Source organism: Lissotriton helveticus, chromosome 12 (assembly GCF_964261635.1).
Source record: "Lissotriton helveticus chromosome 12, aLisHel1.1, whole genome shotgun sequence".
Classification (NCBI taxonomy): Eukaryota; Metazoa; Chordata; class Amphibia; order Caudata; family Salamandridae; genus Lissotriton; species Lissotriton helveticus.
In genome coordinates, this window is record NC_136073.1 from 107,469,746 (window position 1) to 107,488,166 (window position 18,421).

Genomic DNA, 18,421 nt, shown 5'->3' on the forward strand with positions numbered 1-18,421 from the left:
TGCTCCATATTCTTGGTAATATGGTGCAGCCTAGCGTTTCCGAAGTGGCGAAGAGAGGCGTTAAGCCAAGATGGCTAACGCCTCTCTTCGCCACTTTGTTGATAATATGCCCCCTGGTCTCTTGTTGACCTGGGGGCATGTCGATGAGATGTAAGAAGCAGGTAAACAGAGACATTTCTCAGGGCATACCAGAAGGATTTACCCCCCCCCCCCCACACAGTTTTTTCAGAGGGTCACAAACCAGAGCCATGCAATGCCAAGCAGGTTCTGCAAAAGCGTTTTTCCCAAAAGAAGTTAGCCTACTTGGCAATTCAACATCAAAGACATATTCATATTGCCTTGAGTACTTTCTGCGATATCTTTGGGGGGGACATGGTAAGACCTAGAACTCTGGATCCATGCAAGAATTCAAGGAAAACCATAGAGAATGTAAAGGATTTCTATTAGGATTCATTGTGGATGGATAGCCTGAAAAACTGGGGGGCAGATTTACAAGAAAGTGACGCTTCTGTAGAGATGCATCACTTTCCCTGCGCCACCCTGAGAAACCCTTGCACCACCATGGATGCGCCGGGCCATATTTACAAGCCTCTTGCACCACTTTTGCATGATGTTTAACATGGGATAAGTGACGTACGGCTGGCACGTGGGGCTTCTAAATAAGCCCCGCAGTGTTTACAATACGGCGCACCATGGTGCAAGGATTGACAGATGCGTCAGAAATTCTCACGCATCTGTTGGGGCAAAAGTGACGCATTCCTGGGGTTGTGTCGCAATTACGCCGCAAGTCCAGCAGTGCATTTTGTTGCCTATTCCCACTACCTTGCATCACTCCTTACGCCTGCATATGTAAGGTTTTGATGCAATGGCGTCCTAGAAGTGACGCAGGGAAATCTTGTAGATTTCACTGCGTTACTTTTACGTGGCTTTCCAGCGTGGGAACGCCCACCCTGCATACATAATACCTGACACAGGTATAATGTAACGCAGGGCTCTACAACATGACACATCTCCCTAGATGCGTCACGTTGTAAATTGGCTGAATTTTTTACGCCGCTGCTGCACCACATAAGCAATGCAACAGCGGCGCAAAAGTGTTGCACGGGGCTTGTAAATCTGCCCCTGGATGTCCAAGCACAGGGAATCACTGCCAAGGAGCTGGACCTCTGGTTTCTGCTTCATTTAACCCACATTGTTTCTCCTCTCCTGCAGATCGGTCAAACCCCGGGGCCAGAAAATCCAATCTTTCTGCCCAGCGACTCTGAGTTGGACTGGACTCTGGCCAAGCTGTGGGTACGCAATACTGACTTCTTGGTTCAACAGGCGCATGTGCACTATCTGGGCACGCATCTCTTCGCTGAGGTGATCCTGGTCTCCATTCTGCACCAGCTGCCCTCCTGCCACCCTGTATACAAGGTAAGGGGCATGACTGGGAGTGCAGGAGGGTAAATAAGTTGGATGGAAGGTCTCTGTCGCGGAAGAGTGTCTTCCTTCCCAACATCTGGCTAAATCCTAAAATTTGCTGTTTCATTGAGGGTTTGGGGTTGCTGTAATAAATTAACAGCTTTTGCTCTAATAAAACAAGCTGTTTCCAGGTTGCACTATGCTTTAACTCCAGGTCCTCAAGGTGAAAAGATCTCTCCTAAATGGTCAGGCTTTCTCAATTGCAGCTGCGGAACCATTTAGTGCCTATAGTCCCCTAGTAGTACTTATGGTATAGTATGAGGCAAGAAATCTTGACCCAGCCCCTTCTTTCATGTTTTGCATCCTTTGCCGCAAGAGGGACCGAATCTTAAGTGGGAACTTAGGTCCCGGAAGTGGGAGGGGTCGAGTTGAGGTCTGTGAGGCCCTGCCCCTTCTTGGAAAGGGCCAGGCTGGGAAGGAAAGACATCTTTGAGGAAGCTTGTTTGTAGCGTAATCTGCAACGAAAGATCTTTGTACAGACTCTTTCAGAGCTGTGTTCCTGTCACCCAAATGGTCTTGCCTCCACGTGACTTGCGGGTGAACCATACTTCAGATCAGGATAGCATTTGCTGGCTCCTGGGCTGTGACTCTGGTCATAGCTTCGGGCAGTGGTTCTTAAACTGTGGACCCCCACTTAATAATTTCTGCAATCCAGCAAACCCACTGAATAATGATTGGACTCCTGCCCCCCTCCCCCCCATATAGTTATATCTGGAATGGGATGAACCAGTCTTATGCAATTTTGATGATTTGAACCACTAAGCAAAGCACAAATGATAACATTATTTTATTTAATTCACAAACAGATATGAAAAAATCAATCATAATTTTAATGTTAATGGGAAGGTTGGCGCTTTTATAAATTCTACTATATTCTGTTTGATGCCCTTGAATTGTTCTACAAATCAATCAGAGGATATCAATTTAATTTATAGCCTCCGATTTATGAATTCTGTACATTACAGAACTTTTTAAATTTTAAATTTTACTTATTTATATACACTTTATTAATCTCTTAATGTTATTTAATTTTCTAAGCAGTCGTTGACGCCCGGAGTAGGCTTCACGGACCCCCAGGGTTCCCCAGACCACAGGATAAGAACCACTGGCATAGGGAAAACTAACTTAAGGATTGTTGGCCATGGCTCTCTAAGATTTGAAAACAGTGCTGAACAAGCATTTGCAATGCAATAGGTCTCGCGTTCACGCGAGTTTGAGCTATTGGCATTGTAAACGACAATACCTTTTATTTATGTTTTGGGTTTTAAAACATAAATAACAGGCATTGTCATTTATAATACTAATAGCTTAAACTCTTGCAAATGCAAGACCTTTTGCATTGCAATAAAGGACCGTCTCAACCGCTTATTAGATTCTAAATATCAGAGGAAGGGACCGGCCTGCGAAGTCTTCAAAGTGGTGGTAAATAGTGCAGTGAAGAAGATGTGTGAGTGTTGTAAATTACACAGACACAAAGTATGAAGTGAGAGTTAAATATTATCCAAGCTATAAACACAGGCAAAGCACTCCAACACCTTTCGCTCTGTGATTACACTGTTGCGGCTCAGGAGGAAGAGCGGGAGGGGGGTATTTCCTGCCCTCTCTGTCATTTGAGTGTGCAGTGTGGTATTGCGTAATATCATTGCTATCTTTAGCCTAATAAAAAAAACTCCAGCTGTAGTAAAGTCCTGGCTTCACCTCCTGGTGCAGGGTGGGCTGTGCTTTATGACAGGCATGGAGGGAGGAAGGGATGGTCTCGGCTGCAGCTCCGGCCTCGTACAGTGCCCCAGCTATTACTAGTGAGTGAGAGGCACTGAGGTGGTGGTATTGGTATTGGTGGTGGTATTGGTGGTGGTGGTATTGGTGGTGGTAGTATTGTTGCTGCTGGTATTGGTGGTGGTGGTGGCATTGATGGAATTGGTGGTGGTTGTGGTGGTATTGGTGGTGGTATTGGTGGTGGCAGTATTGGTGGTGGTGATGGTATTGGGGGTTGTGGTATTGGTATTGGTGGGGGTATTGGTGGTGGTTTTGGGGTGGTGGTGCTGGTATTGGTGGTGATATCGATTTGAGTGGTTATTTAATACGGTTTTAAGGCGCCACAGGATTGAGTTACACTTATTGTATTTATTATCAAAGTGTGAATCTTACGGTGCTAAAGGGTGTGGAGATCCACTAAATTCCACCAGTTGGGCACAAAACCTCAAACGCAAATCTACTCCCCAGCACACGTATATAGGTAAATACTGTTTTCCCTCCAAGTAAAGAGTTAAGTAAGGGTGGGCGTAGTTCGCGAAGTAGCGCTACGCGAAGCTACGCGAAGTGCACTTCGCACTACGCGAACTTCACGTAGCACTACGCGAGCTGCGTAGTAGCATGTTCGCACTGTGCAAGATGCGTTTTCAATGATTGCACAGTGCGGACAAGCATCCGGCACTGTGCAAGCATTGAAAACGGCATCTTGCACAGTGCGAGCTGTAGTTTTCTGCTGCTCGAGGAGATTATTACTCGAGCGGCAGCTTTCTCAACGCGAACAGGTAGTTTCTCATTGAGAGCGGTCGCGAGCATGCGCAACCACTCACAATGAGAAACCTGACCTCCTCGCGTTGAGAATCTCGCCGGGATGTCATTTTGCTTGCTCGCGGTCGCGAACATGAGGTTCAGGACCGCGAACAAGCAAAAAATGAGCGCTGCACTACGCTACGCTGCACTACGCATGTTCGCACTGTGCTACGTGCCGCTCGCGTAGTGCGAAGTTGCAAAAACTTCGCAAACTCCGCGAGCGGAGCGTAGTGCTTCGCCCAGGCCTAGAGTTAAGTACAATAAATAAGTCACAGAATCTATACAGTTCTTTTTCTCTTTTGTCTTGTTCACGTTTTTATTCTGGTTTTCTCGGCCACAACCAACACGTGTTTCGTCGCTACAGGGTGTGAACCCACGACTTTCTCAAAGCTATACTGTCCCAGTATAAAGCTTTTTAATGTGGTGTTAATTCTGACCCACACAGGGGTTCTGTTAGTTATCAGCGAAGACTCCAAGTTAAATGTTCTTTGCAAGTTTTCCTTGTTTCCTTTTTTCAATAGTTACGCAATATCTTCTCTCTTAGCAGAGTACAGCATAACATCCCGGTGTCTCCAAACAACCACCGAGTGCGGTGTGAACAAGACAAAAGAGATTAAGAATTGTACAGATTCTGTGACTTATTTATTGTACTTAACTCTTTACTTGGAGGGAAACCAGTATTTACCTATATACGCGTGCTGGGGAGTAGATTTGGTATTGGTGGTGGTGGTATTGGTATTCGTGGGGGTAGTATTGGCATTGGTGGTGGTACTGGTATTGGTGGTGGTGGTATTGGTGGTGGTATTGATGGTGGTGGTATTGTTTGTGGGGTATTGGTGGTGGTGGTGGTATTGGTGGTGGTATTTGTGGTGGTGGTGGTATTGGTGGTGATGGAATTGGTAGTGGTATTGGCATTGGTAGTGGTGTTGGTGGTATTGATGATAATGGTATTGTGGTGGTGATATTGGTGGTCTTGGTGGTGGTGGTATTGGTGGTGGTGGTGTTGAAGGTATTGGTGTGGTGGTATTGGTGGTGGTGGTTGTATTGTCAGTGATATTGGTGGTGGTATTGGTGGTGGTGGTGGTATTAGTGGTTATATTGGTGGTGGTATTCTGGGTGGTGGTGGTATTGGTGGTGGTATTGGTGATGATGGTGGTATTGGTGGTGGTATTAGTGGTGGTGGTATTGGTATCAGTAGTGGTGATATTGGTGGTGGTGGTATTGGTGGTGGTATTGGTGGTGGTATTGGTGGTGGTGGTTGTATTGTCAGTGATATTGGTGGTGGTATTGGTGATGGTATTGGTGATGGTGGTATTAGTGGTTGTATTGGTGGTGGTATTGGCGGTGGCATTGGGGATGATGGTGGTATTGGTGGTGGTGGTATTGGTGGTAGTATTGATGGTGGTATTAGTGGTGGTATTGGTGGTGGTGGTATTGGTGATGGTATTGGTGTTGGCAATGGTATTGGTCTTGGCGGTGGTATAGGTGGCGGTATTGGTGGTGGTGGTATTGGTGATATTGGTGGTGGCATTTGTGGTGGTATTGGTCGTGGTGGTATTGGTGGTGATGATTTTGGTGGTGGTGGTATTGGTGGTGATGGTGGCTTTGGGGGTGGTGGTAGTCTTATTGGTGGTGATATTGGTGGTGATATTGGTGGTGTTCATGGTGGTGGTATTGGTGGTGGTGGTATGCGTTGTTGTATTGGTGGAGGTGGAGGTGGTGGTATTGATGGTGGTATTGATGGTGGTGGTGATGGTTGTATTGGTGGTGGTGGTGGTATTGGTGAGGGTGGTATCGGTGGTGGTATTGGTGGGGTTGTGGTATTGGTGGTGGTGGTATTAGTAGTGGTGGTAGTGGTATTTGTGGTGGTATTGTTTGTGGTATTGGTGGTGATATTATTGGTGGTGTTGGTGGTGGTGATGGTATTGGTGGTGGTGATAGTATTGGTGGTGATGGCATTGGTGGTATCGGTGGTAGTGGTATTGGTGGTGGTGATATTGGTGGTGATGGTAGTGGTATTGGTGGTGGTATTGATGATGTTGATGGTGGTGGTGGTGGTATTGGTGGTGGTGGTAGTATTGGTGGGGGTGATATTGGTGGTGGTGGTGGTATTGGTAGTGGTATTGGGGTTGGGGTTGGTGGGTTTGATGGTGGTGGTGATGGTATTTGTAATGGTATTGGTGGTGGTGGAGGTGGTGGTATTGATGGTGGGGGTGGTAGTGTTATTGGTGGTGGTATTGGTGGTGGTATTGTTGATCGTGGTATTGGTGTTGGTGGTATTGGTGGTGGTGGTAGTAGTGGTATTGGAGGTGGTATTGGTGGTGATGATGGTATTGGAGGTGGTGGAGGTGCTGATATTGATGGTGGCGGGGTATTGGTGGTGGTATTGGTGGTGTATTGGTGGTGGTATTTGTGGTGTTGGTGGTGGTATTGTTGGTGGTGGTATTGGTGGTGGTATTGGTGTTGTTGTTAATAAAACAAGCTTTTGAAAACAACTTGCAGGTGGCTTTAGTACAGATGACATGTAACACAGATGTGCTGTTGTCAGCTTCAGCCCATTAGCACAGAATTGTGTACTACCTGGAATTCACATGACTTAATCCACTAATCATTACTAAATCCATTTTACTTGGAGGCTTGAAACAGACACAAGATAATGCAGAGTTAAAGTGATTGAAAGCAGGTGGCCATGTCATGAGGGCGGCTGTGCTGCTTAAAAAAACGCAAGCGGTTTCAGCTGAAGCAGCGCATGTCGGCCTGCAGTAAGAGAAACTCAATAAAACAAATAGTGCTTACAGACTAATTAACAGGTCCCATGTAACAACCGAAGTAAAGGGGCGAGTCGCAATGGGAGGGTACAAATGAAGACAAGGCCGTACTAAGGAGGGACTAGCAAGCCTATTAATGAATCCGAAGGCAGCATTTACGAAAGACAATGACACAAGCCATTAAAAATATGAGAGGAGAGTGGGTGCAGCTTCTCTCCCAAATTCTACTAAAGCAGTCTTGCAGACCGAGCAGCGCATACACTCTGCCGCTCGACCTAAAATTGTGAACATTTGAGACACCAGGACTCAATGAAAGGCTCTGAGTGCCTGGGTGATGTGCTCTGATTTCTTGCCTAGAATTGTAGTCTCTGCAGTACCATAGTCTCCTACTTTGGAGCTCTTTCATGGAAAATAATGCAGAAGTCCTGTCTCGCCATCACCATGGCTCTGATCAGGTCGGTGCTCTGGCCACCTTGCAAGTCTGATGGAGTGATCTCAGTGTCTTTGCGGGATATGCTGACCTGCCTTGGCCTACCTAATTACAAGTTACACCAGATGCAAATCTTCATCTAGTGTCTCCATCTGTGTTAGATGACCTATCCTGATGGTCTCCGCTACCTGTTGTTGAGGAGATAGGACAATGGAAGTCCCTGAGGACCCTACATGATGAACAGGCTTCACTGTTGAAGACGCAAAGTAAGTTCTGATGATGAAACCCCATGGGCTGTCCTAAATGAGCCAGAGGCAGCACCAGGTATGATTCACCGGCTTCAGTCTGAAAAGATTGGCTCTACTGAAGAGCGGGTCCACTGATTCAGCACATGTTCCAGGAGTTCTTACCATATTTTGGATTCAGTGAACCATAAGTGGTGGGCAGGACGTGTAGTATTTAAATTTCCCCTCTTCGACAACGGGAAGCATGTATTTCATAATATCAGCTATTGGCATTTCTTTGCCCCTTCTCGGTCTGAAACCTGATTGTCAAGTAAAATATGGACTCCACATAACTTTATATCTGGTGCATTACTTCGACCTTCATGACTTTGCTAATGAAGGGCTGGTTGGAGAGGAGTCTCTAGGGATCCATGGAGTCAAAGGTTACTTTAGCACAGGGTTTTCCAAAGTCGGTGCTGGAGGGCTGGATCCATGTCAGATTTTTAAGATAGCTACATTTATCTAAACGGGGATATGCTAAAAATCTGGCATGGATCTGGACTTCCAGGACCGACTTTGGAGAACCATGCTTTTGAAGAAGCGAGAATATTATGTGTTTTCTTGCAGCAGGATGCAGAGAAGTGTTTCTATTCTTTTAGGGCCTAATCATTACACATGATGAGAATGTTGTTAGGATATAAAGGGGTTCCATCGATACACAGGATAACCTATATGACTTTTCTGAGATTATTCTAAAAAAAATAATTATCAAATAAATTATACAGCTAGTCTTATTTCTTTAAGAAATAGTAGGTTGGGGTGTCATACGAGGCGGTCGTACCAGCCTTTTGGGGTTTTCCAAAGTCGGTGCTGGAGGGCTGGATCCATGTCAGATTTTTAAGATAGCTACATTTATCTAAACGGGGATATGCTAAAAATCTGGCATGGATCTGGACTTCCAGGACCGACTTTGGAGAACCATGCTTTTGAAGAAGCGAGAATATTATGTGTTTTCTTGCAGCAGGATGCAGAGAAGTGTTTCTATTCTTTTAGGGCCTAATCATTACACATGATGAGAATGTTGTTAGGATATAAAGGGGTTCCATCGATACACAGGATAACCTATATGACTTTTCTGAGATTATTCTAAAAAAAATAATTATCAAATAAATTATACAGCTAGTCTTATTTCTTTAAGAAATAGTAGGTTGGGGTGTCATACGAGGCGGTCGTACCAGCCTTTTGGCTATAGTGTATCCAAGAATGTCTGGTAGGGTTTCATGTTATGCACCTCATAACTTTTCTCACCCTGACACATGTCTGGGTGTTGAAGGACCTCTAGGCACTGCTAGGGATGTGCGCCTAGAGGTTCAAGTCAACTATGACCAAGATGTTGGCTACTAGATCTTGGTTGGACAGTGCTAGGTCCAAAATAGACTCAATAAAAGATGGATTATATCTCCTGGTGGACTATAAATTATTGTGGGGATGAAGAATTAGGACATTGGAAAACCAAGCCATAAAATGCACAAATGAATTGTAGCTGGAGAGTGCAATGTGGGGGCATCAGTATTCCTCCTCTGCCACTTATCTGAGGAGTTTAAAATCTGATGGATGAGCAGTGTCTTGGACAGTGGATGCATCGTCATAAATCCAGGTCTCTGCTAACTTGGGATAGCACCATCTTCCTGCTTGATCAGATCATGGATCAGCAAATGTTTAGTTGCTGAGCAGGAATTTATAAAAAAAACTAGTATAGGTTAGTTGTAGCTCCTTGAGTGCAACTTTGCTGAAGGTAGTGCGCGTGAAGAAGGACCTCTCTGGCATCAGTACAATGGTAAAACGTATTGTTCCACTCAGTTAAGTTGGATCTTGGAGTCTAACACCTAAATGTTGGCGCCTGATCCCATATTGGTGGCAGCTGATCAAGTGTCACTGTCATTGAGGTCAGAAGACGTGCAGCCTCAACCTTTATAACAGTAGGTGGTCCCTGCAGTAAACGACCAAAATATAGACTCCAAAATATAGACAGGCCAGAATATCGACTCCAAAATATAGATAGGACAGAATATCGAATTACCAAAATATAGTTACTCATAATATCGAAATTGGGGTAGGAAATATCAATTTCCATAATATCGAATTTAAAATATCGATTTCCCTAATATCGATTTTTTTTTAGTGTTATGTATGGTAGGATATGTGTTGAAATTATATATTATTTTTGTAATGTAGGTTTAATTTTTTTAAAGTGTTATGTAATTAAATTTTTGCGGAATTTAATCCCGTAGCGGGTTGTGGGTTTATAGGGGAATAGGGTGGGAAGTAATTTAATTATAGTAAACTAAATATTAATTTTTATTTATATGTATTGATAATTACTTGATTGATAATTAATTATTAATTGGAAATTAATTTTTATTAATTGGTAACTCATTTTTATTAATTGGTAATTATTTTTTATTAATTGATCAATTGATAATTATGTTAATTGTATTATTTATTATTTGGAGCGAGTTGTGGGTTTATAGGGGAATAGGGTGGGAAGTAATTTAATTGTAATAAAGTAAACATTTATTTGTATTTATATGTATTGATAATTAATTGCTTGATAATTAATTATTAATTGGTAATTAATTTTTATTAATTGGTAATTAATTTTTATTCATTGAATAATTGATAATTATGTTAATTGTATTTGTTATTATTTGGAGTGGGTTGTGGGTTTATAGGGGAATAGGGTGGGAAGTAATTTAATTGTAATAAAGTAAATATTTATTTTTATTTATATGTATTGATAATTAATTGATAATGGATTATTAATTGGTAATTTATTTTTATTAATTGGTAATTAATTTTTTCAAATTGCTAAATCTATTTTATTAATTGGTAATTATTTTTAATTCATTTTTTATTGGTATTGATAATTCATTTAATCTTATTTTATTATTAAATCAATACTTTCTCTACTGCTGCACTCTCAGGAGTGGGAATAGTATTTTTACCCCTATGCTATCGAACGCTTTCCCTATTGTTGCACTCTCTGGAGTGGGAATAGTAATTTTTACCCCTATGCTATCCAACGCTTTCCCTACTGTTGTACTCTGTGGTGTGGGAATAGTAATTTTTACCCTCCCACTATCCAACGCTTTCCCTACTATTGCACTCACTGGAGTGGGAATAGTCATTTTTACCCCTATGCTATCCTACGCTTTCCCTACTGTTGCACTCACCGGAGTGGGAATAGTAATTTTTACCCTCCCTCTATCCAACGCTTTCCCTACTGTTACACTCACTGGAGTGGGAATAATAATTTTTACCCCTACGCTATCCTATGCTTTCCCTACTGTTGCACACTCGGGAGTGGGAATAGTAATTTTTACCCCTACGCTATCCTATGTTTTCCCTACTGTTGCACTCACTGGAGTGGGAATAGTAATTTTTACCCCTACGCTATCCAACGTTTTCCCTACTGTTGCACTCACTGGAGTGGGAATAGTAATTTTTACCCTCTCACTATCCAACAAAATCTCTATTTTGTTTACATTACATTTATTATGTTTACATTTTAAGCTTTTTTACATTATTTTAAGAATTTTGTATTTAATTGTTTTTAATATTTAATTACTTTTATATTATTTTTAATACAAATTCGATATTTTAGTTAACTATATTTTAAAAATATATATTTTGGATTTGATATTTTAGTACTTACCTGTTTGTAGATAGGGATTCTATATTCTGTACTTCGATATTTTGGAGTCGATAATTTGGAGATTCCATATTATGTCCCTCGATATTTAGTCACTGAACCCAAAGGTGAGTGCTTGCAAAATGCATATCTTCATGGCACAGGCCAAATGGATGCCTATGGTGTGTGTAATTGTCTCATATTAAAGTTCAGGCGTGATTTGATTTAGTTTTGCATCAGTCTTCCAGGATATTACATATAGTTTTGCAATGGAGAAAATGTAATTTGCTTCTATAAAACTGCTTGCCATAAAAATATGTTGATGGTGCGGAAGCCACTAATGTAGGGTTTCTAATTATAAAAGGAATGCAGAAAGGTGAACCATCAACAACTAACCGGGACATATTATCAAGGACCGGTGTTAAAATTATCGCTGTTTTATCGGCAGGAAACTGCCGATAAAACGGCGATAATGGGCTTGATAATTGATAATTAACAAGGGTGTATTATCAAGCCCATTATCGCCGTTTTTTCATGGAGATGCCAGACAGATATAGCTATTTTTGTACGGCAAAAAAAATAGAGAAACTGGGGGCATATTATGAAGGACTGGTGTTAAAATTATCGCCGTTTTATCGGCAGGAAACTACCGAAAAAACGGCGATAATGGGCTTGATAATACGCCCTTGTTAATTCCCATAGAAGCCTAGGTTAACATCAGAACATGGGCTTCTATGGGAATTAACAAGGGCGTTTTATCTCAGCCCATTATCGCCGTTTTATCGGCAGTTTCCTGCCGATAAAACGGCGATAATTTTAACACTGGTCCTTGATAATATGCCCCCAGTTTCTCTATTTTTTTTGCCGTACAAAAATAGCTATATCTGTCTGGCATCTCCATGAACAAAGGGACTGCGCTGTTTACCGAGTGCCAGTATATATTTGTTGATTTTTTCTGATTCTGTGAAAGCAACAGAATATATAAATGATGCTGTAAACATAGTTTTGACAACACCACATGCAGGGAGAGTGTTAATGTACCACGCACTAATTTACTACCGTTTTTGCTGTAGAATAGCTAAGTCAGAAAACAATTTTATGCCACATTTAAGGTAGATTTGACAAAGGATTTCCGCCATGACTTCTTTTGCAAGGAGTTGACGCAGGGAAAAGACTCTGGTATGCAAGCTTGCCAGGTGGAAAGGTTGGAAACCAAGGGCCTCATTTATGAGGCTGTGCGTCACTTTTACGCCGCCGGTGCGTCACTTTTCGTGACGCACCTGTGGCGTAAAAAATGCGCCTTGTTGCGTCATATTTACAAAGTGACGCATCTAGGTAGATGAGTCACTTTGTAAACCCCTGTGCCACATTATACCTGTGCCTGGTATAATGTAGGCAAGGGGACGTTTTGACGCAAGAAAGGGTCGCAGAAGTGGCGCAGTGAAATCTATGGGATTTCACTGCACCACTTCTAGGACACAAATGCGTCAATTTCTTACACCTGCCTCACAGCAGGCGTAAGACTGACGCAGGCCCTTTCACATGGGGCTTGCCCCATGTGAAAGGATACATTGCTGGAGTTGCGTCACTTTTGTGACACACTCCAGCAATGCGTCACTTTTGCGCCATACAGATACGTCAGAAATACTGACGTATCTGTAACTCCTTGCGCAATGATGCGTCATACTGTAAATATGACACATCATTGGTGTCGCAAGGAGGGCGCAGTGAAAAGTGAAGCATCGCTGTTTTCACGCAGCGATGCGTCACTTTTCATAAATGAGGCCCACGGATCTAAAAAATGTGCTCAGTTGTTAAATGTCAATTTGACCTGAAATCTTGGGACAGCTGTGCTTCCAGTCCTAAATGACACAGCCTGAGCTGGCCAAATGGGTGTTAGTTGCAGATGGCCCAGATGCTTGGTTAAAAATTATTTCTGGGTCTGACGTCCAACTTTAATCTCCATGCTCAGCTCTGGTTAGTTTTAAATCAGTTTCTCTTCTCACTGGAGATGAATGTTTAGCAAAAGTCAATGGTGGGGAGGCACGAGGAGCAAGCTGCACAACTTCAGGCTGCACTCGTGATTTTTGTGTGACCACTAAAGAGTAAATGAGAGTCCTCCTTCAGGCAACAACAGGATCTTTATTAGCTTCGATCATTACTTCTGGTCACATGGATTTACATAATTTACTAGAATGGCAAATAACTTTCCCGGATCTAGAAGGAGCAGCACAAGCTGTTGGCAGGGTAGATGTTGGCTGTGTTTGTTATTTTTAAACTATAAACACAAACACATGTTTCGTTGAGGTGGCCAAAAACGAGGAGTCGGTGCAGGGAAAGGAGGCACTGAGGGGTAGATTTACGAGCCCCTTTCAACACTTTTGCGCTGCCGTTGTGTCACTTTTGTGACGCAGCTGTGGGGTAAAAAAATGCGGCCAATTTACAATGGGACACATCTAGGGAAATGTGTCATGTTGTAAAGCCCTGCATCACATTATACTTGAATAACGAATAATGTATGCAGGGTGGGCGTTCCCACGCAGGAAAGCCTCGTAAAAGTGATGCATTGAAATCTACAAGATTTTACTGCGTTTCTTCTAGGACACCACTGCGTCTAAACCTTATGTCTGCTTCAAGCAGGGGTAAGGAGTGACTCAATGTAGTGGGAATAGGCTTCAAAATGCATTGCGGGAGTTGCGTCGTGCTTGCGGCACGGCTCCAGCAATGCGTGACTTTTGGGCCAACAGATGAGTCGGAATATCTGATGCATCTGTCAATCCTTGTGCCATGGTGGCGCAAGGGTATCGCAGGCTGGTGTAAATCAGCCCCTAAGGATCTATCTATGCAGGAACATTCTCAATATAGATTTAACCTCAAAGTTTTGTTTAAATAATTTTCATTTTTCTGTGAGATTGCCCATGCATTCCAAGAACTAGTAGAAGCTGATTGTATATGACCATGTTAAAAAACTCTCCGCCACTTTCTTTTTTGAAAGCTTGTGATGTACACTAAGTACAACAGATGATCCGCTTAAAAATTCTCACCACCATGCACACTCTGAAAGCAGACTACAGAGCCTTACAAGCAGGTCCATATCTGGTATTCTTGTTCCATGCAAACATTTCTAAAGAAAATAAAAATAATAAGAAAAAAGTAGAAAACAAGAGGAACCTTTTTCATTTAAATTGAAAAAAGGAAAAAAGTCCACATGCGTCCAACAGTCGAAATAATTTAATTTAGCTGCTTCTTAGGCACAAGTGCACATTATGAGCAAGCAGTATCCCATCAACAATTTAGAGAGCAACCCCCTTTATAAAGGCACAGGGGATGGGGTTCAGCCAAACCAATACAAAAGTTTTTCCCCTGGACTTATTGTTAAAATCCAAACTTTTGCTATGAGGATGCTTAATTACCAACACAAGACAGCTATAACTTCGATGTAAAAGAAAAACAATTATGCTTCAACCACAATATTTAGAAACACATACATATGTAATAAAATACACATAAAACACTAGTGACATTTGCTAATATAATTTATCATCTGTTGAACCAGATATATCATCAAAAACATTTGGTCTAAAAATAACAGAAAACCACTGTATGCAATGAAAATGTAAAAAAAAGTATTTTGTTGACGTAGCGTTTCAATGGTTCCTTGAGCTTTATCCCACCTTCTTCAGGACCAATTACTAAATTAAAGCCACTGATTTTCTCCAGGATTTTAAGTCATGTATATTGAAGGTGCCCTGCTTTTATTGCTATTCACCCATGATAATAATACAGTCCGTTTCTTTCTCAAAGAGATAAAAAACTAATAATTAATACTTTGCAGCTCAAATTTCACGTGGGTAAACCAACTATGGTAAGTCTACTGTTCTTTTCCTACCCTAAGCAAGACCACTACTATGATAATATATATCTCAGCAGTCTAAAAATTGCTCCTTAAAGCTGCATTTTCAATTAATTGTCTGTCCAGCACGGTTCACACAGTTTGTTGTATCTGCAAGTTTATGATGTCTTGCATGCTGCCAATATGCTGCCCCATGCTTCTTGTTAGAATCAGGGTCTAGCAGGAACACACGCTGTCATTTCTTTTTTGTTTTTTAAAACAGCAGTCACTCACAATAAGTGGAGCCAGGGGCTGAATTGGGTTGACCCATTGTCCAATGATGTGGTTGGCGGAAATAAAATGTAAATGACAAACAGACCAATCAATGAAGAGGTCTGAGTAAAACTCCATGTATGTATACCAGATGTAACAAGCACTGGCAAAGCCAATCAGTCTCGCCTATGCAAGAGCTATTGGTTTTGCCAATATGTTTTAGCCATGTTGTACACCAGCGTGGATACTGTTTAGCATGAATATAAGTTAGTGGAGTAGAGGAGAGTGGAGTGGAATTCCAAAAAGTGGAGTACAGTGTTGTAGATTAGAGTGTCATCATGTGCCGTGTATTGGAGTGGTACAGAGTGGAACCACATAGAGTGGTGTACTTTGGAGTACCGTGGAGGAGAGGAGGGCGGACTGGTATAGACTGCATTGCCCTATAATGGCGTAGAATGAAGTAGCATAGGGGCCGATTACGATGGCGGGAAGTCCGCCACCGCCGGGCCGGCGGCGAGGACCGGTGGTGGCGGACTTCCCGCCATCACCCTGAATATTCTCACTGCCAAATTAGGATGGCAGTGGGAATGGGAAAGGCACCGCGGCGGACGGAAAGACCGTCTGCCCACCTTGCGGGACCCGTACCATGGGGTAATGGAGGCAGTGCCGTGCAGGCACCGCAGTGGGCATTATGATGCCTGTCTTTTGCAGCGGAGTTTCCGCCGCAAAAAGACAGGCAGAGAATGCCTTTGGCGGCCCGTTGTGGGCCCGTGGGGGGTGGCATGCTGCAAGTGGGGGTACCTATGGTACCCCCCTGCATGTGCATGTACAAGGTGGCAGGCACCGCACGGTGCCTGCCGTGTTGTACATGCACATGCAAACCATGTATTTTTACATTGTGGCGGGTGCTGCCACCCGCCGCAATGTAAAAATACAGGATGCGCCCGCCAGTGTGGCGGGCGCATCCTAATTCGTTTTGCGGGATCTCTGCACCTGTGGCGGGCGGACCATTTTGCAGCAGGGATGGCGGGCCCACCACCGTAATCAGCCCCATAGAATGCAGTGGCATAGAATACAGTGGTTCAGAATAGGTTTATTGTATTTGTTTGCTTAGTTACTTATTTCCCTCTATAATAAAATACAGCAGACAATTAAACCAAAGACATACAACAATATAAAAGAATATGACAGCTTGCATCAGGTATCTAAAGCAGCTACAGCAGATTTGAATTGAGTTCAGAATCGCTGCCATCAGATAAAGTGCAAGCAGATCAATAAAGTGCAAGCAGGATTCCAGCGACGTTAACCACTTCTATTCCTATGCAATGAAATGCAGTAGATGATAACATTAAAGATACACAACAATATAAAATAATATTACAACTTGTGTCATGAATCTATAGCAGCTATAGCAGGTTTGAGTGGATTCAGGAGTCACTGGGCCATTTTTTACTGTTGATTTCTATGATATTGCCTGCCGCATGCTCAAATGCAAGTAGTCTCCAATACCTTGCGGAATACCTCATCTTGTCATTACACGGTAAAAACTTACCTGATTAGCAAACGTGGACAACTTTTTTAGCTACCTAATTTGCAATTGGTGGCCACTTTTATTTTGGTGTGTGTGCCTATATTCTGTCCCATTTTGAACCTGGTTGTCAAAAGACACAGTGCAGGGTAAGACGTTTACAAACATACAACTTTTTCGTTATTAAATATCTTAAATCAATTAAGCATTTTTTAAATTCAAAACTGGATTTCAGAACTGTTACTAACAAAGAGAAGACAAAGGGGAAGGAAGGAACCATTATAGATATTAGAAGGACGCACTGGGGAGGGGAGAGAGTTTTGAGAAGAAGAGACAGGGAAAAGAAGAAGGACTGTGCATAGGACGAGCCAGGTAGGAAAGATGAAGAAACAGATGACAGAGAAAAAGGAGAGGGGAGTGGGAGATGAGAGATAGATAACATGGGAGTGGGGAGAGTGAAAGCCAGGGAACTTTGGTGATAAAAGGGAAAGAGTGAGTGGAGAAGTAAGGAAGTAGGAAAAGTTACCACAAAGTAAGGCAAACCAGCGATGCACCTTGGGTGGATCAGGGAGCAGATAGGTCCTGGCCTTCAGTTGGTTCTCGTCACTTCTTGGTGGAAACGTTTCTACGTCCCAAGTTTGGAATTTTGGCACCTTTGGCACCCCATCCAGTGGTCCAGACCTGGATGAGCTCAACTTGGAGGGATGGACTCACTTCAAGCAGGACCGAGGTGCCGAGGTGCATGTTCAAAGTTGTTTGAGCTTGTTGTGTCCATGGAGCTCAGAACAGGAAGCCAGCCAGCTCGCCCTTGGAGTCACTCTGGTAGTCCTGGGTTCAAGCAACAAGGCAGGCCTCAAGTAGCAAGGCAGTGTTGTGGTAGCATCAGAGCAGTAATCTGAGGTACAAAGCAGGCCTCAAGTAGCAGGGAAGTCCTCTGAGTTTCCTCCACCAGTCCTGGAGTGAACTGAAGAGTTGGTCTGATGGTCCAATATTTTAACCTGGTGCAATTTCTACTGTGAGAGGGAGTCAATGCTGTGTAATTATTGAATGTTTTGTGGGTTTAATTGGCATTCACACTGTTACCTTTTGGACTCAGAGAAGTACAGACATTTTTGCCCATATTTCCATTGTGTGGTTTTATGCTATACAGTGTTCTGGTTTAGAGAACCTTTAATGAAGTCTCCACTAGGCTGACACCTTTCTGCTTTCCCCATATTAACTCGGTTACCCCCTTCCTAAAATTAGCTTATGACTAGTTTAGGCAACTTTTGATTTATTCATGCATAGATAGAAGGATCGAACACTGTACATAGATCATCAAATCCTATTTCTTATCTTTTGTATTGCTGAAACTACATTTCTTGTATGCCTTATGTTACAAAGACTTCTTTCGACATTCTCAATTGGTGGGTCTGTATCTTCATAAAATGTTTTTGAGATTGATTTACATCAGTTTGGCTTTGAATTTTTAATAAGCCCATTTAACCTTACCCATGGGTTCCTGATCCTCATTGCCTGGCCAAATGAACTACATCTTAATTAAATTGGTTGATTAATGGTAACTCCCTTTTACCTCTCAGCCAACTAAAAAGGTCTATCAAAAGGAGAAATGGCAGGAATTCCGAGTGTTCCTTCTACTCTCATAATCCTAG

General features: G+C 42.6%; 1 protein-coding gene across 1 annotated transcript in view; it reads left to right on the forward strand.

The window, feature by feature from the left end:
- The window catches only part of LOC144799500 (hydroperoxide isomerase ALOXE3-like), a 149,883-nt gene that overhangs the window by 67,202 nt on the left and 64,260 nt on the right, over positions 1-18,421 (forward strand). The window contains exon 8 of the mRNA XM_078670851.1: positions 1,213-1,416. Within this exon, the coding sequence (XP_078526977.1) occupies positions 1,213-1,416 (204 nt within the window). The remainder of the gene's footprint in view (positions 1-1,212; positions 1,417-18,421) is intronic.